General features: G+C 41.1%; 1 protein-coding gene across 2 annotated transcripts; it reads right to left on the reverse strand.

The window, feature by feature from the left end:
- Nucleotides 1-609: 609 nt before the first annotated feature.
- LOC110530106 (growth arrest and DNA damage-inducible protein GADD45 alpha) lies at nucleotides 610-3,956 on the reverse strand. 2 transcript variants are annotated; one of them, XM_036985654.2, is made up of 4 exons: nucleotides 3,837-3,956; nucleotides 2,220-2,321; nucleotides 1,864-2,077; nucleotides 610-1,498 (listed from the first exon to the last, which is right to left on the reverse strand). In XM_036985654.2, exons 2-4 carry the CDS (start codon nucleotides 2,318-2,320, stop codon nucleotides 1,385-1,387), a joined length of 429 nt encoding a protein of 142 aa, XP_036841549.1. In that variant the 5' UTR covers nucleotide 2,321; nucleotides 3,837-3,956; the 3' UTR covers nucleotides 610-1,384. The 2 variants fall into 2 exon arrangements, with proteins under 2 accessions (XP_036841549.1, XP_021468598.1); XM_021612923.3 differs by lacking the exon at nucleotides 3,837-3,956 and adding an exon at nucleotides 3,031-3,259.
- Between the last annotated feature and the right edge of the window lie 5,090 nt (nucleotides 3,957-9,046).

The raw sequence follows: 9,046 nt of genomic DNA on the forward strand, positions 1-9,046 counted from the left end.
TGTGAAAGACAAACCGGCTCAAAAAGCCTTGCTTTTGCATGAGTTTACACTATTACCTACCCCAGCAGAGGTTTTGTAATATGTTGCATTGTATGTAATATGTCCCCACTGGCCATACACTATTAGTTGAAGCCGTGAACTTTGTTCCTTTTTCCATTCTACCTTTATTCACCTGAGCACTCACTATTGTCTAATTCAATAGCTAGTTTTGCATGCAAGTGAAAAATCAAAGCATTTGTACCGAGCAGAAACCCGGATTGTCAAATGTGCTGCAAATGTGCGTGCAGTACTTTTCCTAGTGAGACGGCAGGCAGACGTAATGCATTCAAAGAGGTATGCAGAAAGGGCACTCAGCTCAATCATGGGCTGAACTCAGGACGGGTGAAAACCGTTCGGATGAATGAGCTCGGCCTTGCTGACCCAAGCAGAACAAAGCGTGGAGTGGAGGGGGGCTATTGTCACCCAGGGATGAGGATGTCACAGAGTCCATAGAGGCCAGTGTGACCTCCATGATCCACACGTGATTCCCTATACAACTGTCAGAGGGGTCAAAGCTCAACTAGCTTGGTTACATTTCCAGAAATGATGAAAAAAATGAGGACCATCAAGTTCTGGCTCCAAAAATACTTTTTATTGACAACAATAATATACCTGTGTCTTTACAGACAATTGCAGAGAGATAATGGTATAAAAATTGTAAACATAAATACATTTAAATATCATAAGAAATAACTTAACTGTAAAAAAAGAACTATTCACTTGTGTAAAAAACTGTTGGCAATGGAAACACTGACTGAATGCATAGTATCTTCACTGTTCATTGGATATTTAGCCCTTCCCTTTTTAAATAATTATATAACAATAGTAAAGACAACATCAACATTGTGAATACAAAAATACAACAAGTCCAGTGTTTCTACAAGTGCTCTGTTTCGGCAAAAAGAGAGGCCTTGGTTGTCTTAACAACAGTGGCTACAAAAGAGCTCATCTTTTTGTTTCTCTCAATCTTTTAAGTCCCCACAAGGTGAAGTGCTCTGCCATACATGATTTTATCTTTCTGTACAGTGTGTCCATCTTCCGTTAAAAAGCACAGACGTCGGTTTCGGTCTGGTGACTGAACATAAAAAGTGCCTCGTCATCTCGCCCTGACTGCCATAGCTGATAGTTCAACTCCACCAGACCCGGTGGAAATCCACCCCCTTTTGTATCCCATCTAGATGGCTGGATCTGATCTTCTTTTTTTCTTCTCAAAATGCTTTATTTTGTGGTTGTTTGTCTTCTTTTTCCTACATCAGGAATTTTCCCAGGGTAGTGTGTCCATCAGGGATCACTCTACTCCCGTACAGAGAGAGTCCTTCACATGTCTTGCTGTTGGGGGGACCCTTCATCGCTCAGGGAGGTTAATGATGGGTACCCACTGGTCCATACACCGGCTCTCCCTGCAGAAGCGGTTAACTTTGCTCAGGGCTGGGTCTTTCCAGGAGGAGGAGTGTGGGCTCTGCAAAGACAAGAGAAAAAGAGAGAGAGAGTCAATCGTTGCAAAAATATCCTAATGCCTGATTTTATGGCCTGCAATAAAATAGATAGACACCTGGGAGTTTCAAGACGATGAGCAATTCAAGTTATTTCCCTCAATGAAAATTCCACAGGAGTCATTAATAGCAAGACTGAGTTGTTTGGTTACAGGACACAAGGAGTGAGTAAATTAATGGGTGTGGGAATGTTCTGGCATATCCAGAGCGAGTGTCTCATGTGCCCCAGTAAAATAAAATAACTTTTTAACCATTTTTAGCACCTGTTTGTGTTTGAAAGTTATGATTTTTGAGTGAATATAAGGTGAATAAAGTGGAAATAGATACTTACAGTGACCAGGACACAGTGCAGATCCATGGGCTCTCCCCCCTGTGTCCCTCCGCCGAGGATCTCTGCCAGACGCCTGGTGTTGTTAACTCGCAGGATGCTGATGTCATTCTCACAGCAGAATGCCTGGATCAGGGTGAAGTGGATCTGAAGGGCCACGTCCTTTACATCCTCGTCATCTGTTGCCAGGATGCACAGAACCACATTATCTGGATCTCTAATGATGAAAGTAACAGATATGTGGTTAGTAACACAGTAACAGAACATGAAATGCAGACATTCTAAACAAGCATGCATAGACAAAAACTACATCATTGGAACTTTGAACTCTCACTGGTTTTAAAGTGTAGCCTACTTACACATTCAATGATTTTGCTGCTTCATAGACCCCTACTGTAATGCATCCTTGGGGTAATGCCAATGAGAGAACCTCTTCCAATGCTTTTGCCACTGTATCCATCCTAAAACAGAGAAAATAGTGTATTATTAAAACGGACATCAAACTCACATCAACTTTCACATATGCATGGGCAAAGCTCAACTTATTGAAAAGGAGGGTATGCTAGGGCTTGTCTAGCTGACCTGGCAGACGAACGTTACTGCCAAGCGCAGGAGCTGGCTATCGTGTACGTACTAGGATTAACGTTAGCTAGCTAGCTAGCGTAGGTAGTTCTGTACCTTGACCTAGCTGCGAGGCCAACTGACTGATTTGCAAGTTCAAACTCTGACACCGCGTTTGTTTTTCGGTGCATGTCACTCCATAATTGACAAAACTCCTATTGTATGATGAGTACAAAGATAGTCAATTACACTGAAGTTTTAAGTTCAGGTCAAAAGTGTTTCCCTAAAATTACCTGACACCGGCGTTACAGTGTTAGGCTAACTGCAGATTGGCTGGCCGGAACGCGTCTCGTGAGCTCAACAGAAAAGCTGGCGTTACATATTCGAATACTGCAAATACTTCAACCAAGCCAACTAACCAAGTCATAGCAACGTTGTCAAATGACTTAGACAACATTACAGAAGTTAAATATCTGAATAACAATACACTGACGTTTTCAGCATTATTTTTTAAATGTTAATGCATTGCATTGCTTGCCAAGTTCAAGTGAAAAGAGAGCCATTTGCAAGTTGCACTGGCATTGACGAAAGCGCTTTAAAGTAGTTTACCTTTCTGCAGAATAATCCCCACTTAGTTCCTCAAATGTCATTTTGCACATGAAATCAAAATCGAGACAATAATATTGCTTGCTGATATGTCACTGTTAGTGCTAGTGAAGTTGTGACACAGTAGCTACTCTGTTTATCGCTGTTGGAAATGAGACAACAACCGGTGTCCACAGATAATATCGCAAGAACAATGCAAGTGCATAGGATAACGTCAAATATTTGCATACTTAACATCATTGGCCACATGCTAATTTACCAAGATCCTTTCTGGGTGGGGAATGGCTGTAAATTGAGTGGCAACAGTAATGAGATAATCTGATTGGAAGACGATTTTAGAGAGGCGTGGTTTCTCTCCAGCTGTTGCAGCTACAATATGTGAGGTGCTGTGCCTCGTTAGGAAACCGGTCAAAATGTGTTATTCAAGGTCAATTTAGTTATTCAAGATAAAAAAAAAATATTTCAAAAGTTTGAAAGAAATGCTTTGACTGTATCGCTATCTGTCAGTGCATTTGTACATTTTGTAACAAGCACACAACACACACACATACACAAACGTATCCAAAGGGTCTTAAAGAACGATGACAAGTAAAGAGAGCGGTATCAAGTGGCAAGTGTTCCAAAGTTGCCCTGAACTACTAGGCTACTCTGTATGCTAAACCATCATAGAATGAGATACCATGTCTGTCAAGAAGTCAACTTCATAAACCAGAAAAAAAATACGTTTATCAATTGTATTGTCGAAAATGGAAATGGTCTACATATGACATGATCACCTGTATTTTGCAAGGGAAATTATGCAATCTCACCTGTTATGAGAAAGAGCCGGGTATGGAGACAGAGCAACGAGACGCTACCAGTTTCTGATTGGACAGTCGGCAGAGCGTGCAAAACTGCTGCTCCTGGAGGGGAAAGTACAAACGCATGGCGCGAGAATGGTGACAAAGACTTTGCGAGGTAAGTAGGCTGGCCAATGCATGCACGAAGAAAAACATGAGTCAAGGAATATGAGGCCTACATTTCAGAGGCCCATCTTCAAATAGGAAAGGTGAAAAAGTATATTATTAGGCCTATTTTATCTGTAACTAAGATGAGCTGGGAATTATGGTTGTCAATATTAATATATCGGTAATATTTGGTATGATGACAATATAAATACAATTTACCTATAAGGATAAAATGCAGTGCTTCTTCTCATTGACTACTGTCTCCCTATGGGAGTGTTGGCTTACAGGCCTCTGACAAGAGATGTTATGGCCTCTGACAAGAGGTCCGTCCTTATGGCAGAGGTGACAGTGCACACGTTCCATTACTACATAGTTGCTGGTTCCCTCCTCAATCACTATATAGGTGGCAACAGTCGGATAATGGCCAGTGCTCTCCCAGGCTTTTGTTTCTCAAGACACAGTGGATTAGTATTTCTTCTATGTATGTGGGTGTCCAGTCTAGACATCTGCTTGTAGGTCTGGACTGTTATGTCACAGGTAGTAGAATCCCGCTCTTTTCCTCTTCACAGCATCTTTACACATTTGTATCTACATTTGGCATAACCAGCTTATTTTATGCTTTCAAGACAAATGCATGCCTGGAAAAACTAGTTCCAGTGGTACCAAATGTAATTTCATTGCCCTCTGCTGAGTTTTCAGGGGTATTTCTCTCCTCCAAACTCGGTTCCTCTACCGAGCTGACAAGGTAAAAATCTGTCGTTCTGACCCTGAACAAGGCCCACTGTTCCAAGGCCGTCATTGAAAATAAGAATTTGTTCTTAATTAACTGACTTGCCTAGTTAAATAAAGATCAAATAAAATAAACATGGCGCCAAGGAAGCTCAGAGGGCTGAACAAAACTTGAAGGTGAGTTAAAACGCGATCTTAAAGGGGAATAAAAACGCAATCTTAAAGGGGCAATCTGCAGTTGCTATATACAGTAATTTTGATTTATAAATGAATTACATGTACCCGTTGATTCAATCTGTATCGCTGAATTTACATATTGTGCGATAGAAATGTAAAGGTAATTCAACGGTTACAGTGAATACAGTCTCCACTAACGTGGGAACGTTGCCTCTACATTTCAACCACGCTAGAACGCTGTATTTCTGCAATATGCATTGAATAGAGTCCTTGCAGAATATAACTTAGAAATGTCTCATGAATTTAGTTCAACTTTCGACTCGTACCGCATCAGAGCCCAAAATATAAGCGTGTTTGTAAACAAAATAAATGTAAGCAATTATAGCCTCAAAATATGGTTAAAAATTTAATTTTGATATCATGGATGGATGGTCAGTTTCTCCATCCATCGCTGTCTATGAATTTGAGTGGTTACATTTATAGCCCCATCCCTCAGGTTCTTACCGGAACATGGCAGGGATTACGCTGTGTTATTTTTAAAAAACTGCTTTCATGGTTTTCTGTTGGACTTTAGTATCTTGGTCACTTGGTGTACAAAGCAATATGATAACAGTTTAGATTTTTTGTTTTAGAATTAAATGTATTTTCTTCTAGATCGACAAATGTATGGTCCTTGAAAGTTGGATCCTTTCATGTAATGTCCCTTTTTATACTCCAGGGGGAGATAGAGCTTCATTGATCATAGAGCAGCATGGAGCTCAGTTCTAGAAAACAACTTTGATTTTGGCCTTTTGATGCCATCAGTATGTCTCAGATAATATTCAGCACTACTGCTTCAAGCCTATCTATACTTTAATATCAGGTTGCATTTGGTTACACATTTACACATTACTGTTTTGTCTACTATATCAAGAAAAAAGAAAAAAAGTATTTTACCAAGTCATGTTACCAGTAGACTGTGTAGGTTAATAATATTATACCTATAATAGTATTTTTAATAAATATGAATTATTATCCTTTTTTTCTAATGCCGTCCCACTAGAAATGGTCAAACATTTGATATTTTCCAAAAATTCATACCCTAAGTTGTGTATACAGTCAGTGTTTATTTTGTGACTGCCATTGTGGGATATTGAGCTGCCCTTATTTTACATGTGAAATGCATACAATCAAAATGTGACAGTACATCATATTAATGTAATTACTGAAGGGAGCCCATGCAAGCTATATCAAACTTAAAGCTTTTATGAGTCTAATGAAAAAAATAACCCCAGGGAGTGTTTTGTAATGGGCAAAAGCTCAAAGCTCCTCTCTCTAAGCAGGGAGCAGTAGTAGCTACAGTACCCTTGAGGAGCCAGCGGCCCCATTCTTACTTTATTCTCTCCTCCAGCCCGCAGCCTGGAACAAGGGCAAGGTTAACGCTGTGGCCTGGAGCCTACACCAGTCTACACCGGAGAGAGGGCGCCTAATGTACTTCCATACAGGACCATCAGATGATAAATCACTATTGTACAGCACAACCGCTTCCGCCTCAACTTGTGTTATATTAGTGGTCGGCTTAGACTACTCCTGAAATGGTGTTTTAAGGGCTTCATAAAATTAGAGACAATCATTTAACGAAATCAAGTTAGGGAAACTTTAAAAACGATTAAATCAACTAATTCAGCCGAGAGAAAAAAAAGAAAAGCAACATATTTTTTTTAAAAACTCTAAACAGAACACAAAAAACGATTTCTCCAATTAGAGCTGCTTGTACAAAACAAATGAAAGGTGACATGCTCAAGTGATACTATATAAGCACATTATTAAATATACATACATCAAGAGAAACAAATAAAGATGGGTTTAGGCCTCAATCAAGAAAAATATAAGAAGAAACATTTATCTGTGAATTATGTGTCTAAAAATGACCTCAACATAATTTGATCAACTATGGCTTTAATACAAATCGAATTCAAACATTGTAACTCTATTCAGCAGTAATAAACTTCCTTTTTGTTGCATTAGTAAGATGGTGCCACACAGAGGAAAATGGAGCGCGGCGCGGAAGTTGTAGGGGATAGGTCTGGGTGACACCCATGATAAATGCATCAGGTGCTGACACCACTATCGAAAATAAAAAAATATACCTTTGTCTTGTCACAATAATCCTAATCTGTTTGGTGATAGGGGTACATTAAAACGATAAGCGAGAGGAGGGGGGGAAAACACATAAAAGAATGGGACCGCCAGTCGAGGATGATAAATGTGGTCTCGGCGATAGAGAATCCGTGTACGACATTTCCTTCTAATGGCCTGATTGCTCAATTAATTCCATAGCTGGTTCTTTTGCAGCCCTCTTTAATGTGGAAACAGTCATATTTCCTCCCAGATTAGTATAGATACAGGCTGACAGTCTGCACTGCTCAAGGTATTTGGGAGGCATAATTCATTCATAATGCCACAATACGCCCCATCTATCATCTCAGGTTTTTCCTCCGCCACCTCGCTCCCTCTTCTCATTCCCAGCTCCTGGCTCTTTGGTAAGGAGGGGCCCGGCCTGGGCCCCGTGTGTGTGTGTGTGAGGTTGGAAAGTGGGGTGTGTGAAGTTGGAGTATGTGTGTGTGTGTGTGTGTGTGTGAGGTGGTGGTGTGTGTGAGGTAAGAGTGTGTGGGCGGTGGTGCGTGTGCGTTTTGTAGGGGGGGGGGGGGGGGGGGTAGAGAAGGTTGGGAGGTCGGCAGCTTCTCTCCAACTGATGTATTAGCTGGCATATGCAAGCGATGAATTACCAGGCGAAGGGAGTCAATTATCCACTGTAAAAGAACTAGTGACTGGTCGCCCCGGTGGCCCCAGGGCCCCTTTTCCAATTCAAGGAATGATTTCCCAAAGAGTGGGAGAGGAGAGGAAGGAGCATGTGAGGGGGAGGAAGAGGAGGAAGAAGGAGGGAAAAGAAACGACCCGCGTCCCCTACTCCACTTTCTTCACCCTTCGTTCTCTCCACTCAAATCCAGAACACGGGAAGCTGTGTGAAAATGCTAAATGCTATTATCACCCCTTCGGAGTACATAAACCCTCACTTATGATGGATGTGTATGGGATTTGGAATGGATTTAGTCAAACAGCAGCCATTACCCCCTCTTACCTATTTCTCTCTTCTTCGTTGTATTGAAATTGGGCCCCTAGTTGATCTGGCCTAGCTATTAAAGTAGAATATTTGAGTAGTCACACACACACTGTCCCTCGTCACCTTGCCATGTAATTTTTGGTTGGCCACTGATTTCTCTAACCTCTTTTTAGAGGCGAGAGGAATGGAGGGTAGGGAGCGTTATGGGGTACTCCATCCGGACCCTTTTTGGATGTACGCCAATGCAAGCGTCCCTGCCGCTGACTGACACAGGTGACACTTAGGGAAATGAGGTCATTAGCTGGATTTACAGGGGGTTTTGATAGCTGGGTAATGGGTTTTAATGATAGAATTGAACATACAGAGCCACCTGGGACAGACAGCGTGTACAGGCAGACAGGTCGTTTAATAAAGTGAGAGAGGAACCGAGTGTGGAGGAGAGAGAGGGGAGAGAGATCAGGATGGAGAGAAGAGAAAAGGAGAGAGAGAGAGAGAGAGAGAGAGACTGTTTGTGAGAGTATGCATAAGGAATGTGGAACAATCCTCAGCACTGAGCTCTGTATCAGAAGAAGAGGAATTGTGATCGACTTTCCAAGTCAGATAACCGCCTTCATTTTCAGATCCCCTCATCTGTAAAATAAATTGACTTTGTACAGTATGTGTAATGGTCAAATGTGCACACCATTGGCAGTAGGCATATTCAAACACACAACAAACTGTGTGAAGTTTTATAAGTGGCATGAGTGTCTAAATTACAGTACAGAATATGCATTACTTTACCGTACCGTTGAGGTACTCTTCACCAAAAAGTAAACCACTTGTTGATGAGGATGGGTATGACTTCCTTTATCAATTGTATTATGAACAGTAGGGCATTCAATGAAACTCAACTCATTCAAGAGAAAAGAACACAAGCCCAGAGTCTGCAAACGCAGCCAAGTCCTAGAGTTTTAAGTCTTAAAGTTAAAACATTTCAAATGGAAACAGATAATAACAAAAAGATTCTTAAGTTATAAGAGAGGATGCGGCCATAAGCCTGACCAGAATTGCAAATGAGTTAAAC

Source organism: Oncorhynchus mykiss, chromosome 8 (assembly GCF_057628025.1).
Source record: "Oncorhynchus mykiss isolate SJ-2025 chromosome 8, ASM5762802v1, whole genome shotgun sequence".
Classification (NCBI taxonomy): Eukaryota; Metazoa; Chordata; class Actinopteri; order Salmoniformes; family Salmonidae; genus Oncorhynchus; species Oncorhynchus mykiss.

Excerpts from the sequence above, each read along its gene's own strand:
- LOC110530106 (XM_021612923.3), bottom strand. The coding sequence starts at position 3,080 with ATGTGCAAAATGACATTTGAGGAACTAAGTGGGGATTATTCTGCAGAA. Across the intron at positions 2,078-2,219 it reads GCAGCAAAATCATTGAATGT|AGATCCAGATAATGTGGTTC; the intron begins GTAAGTAGGCTA and ends TTTCATCATTAG. Across the intron at positions 1,499-1,863 it reads TGCACTGTGTCCTGGTCACT|AGCCCACACTCCTCCTCCTG; the intron begins GTAAGTATCTAT and ends TTGTCTTTGCAG.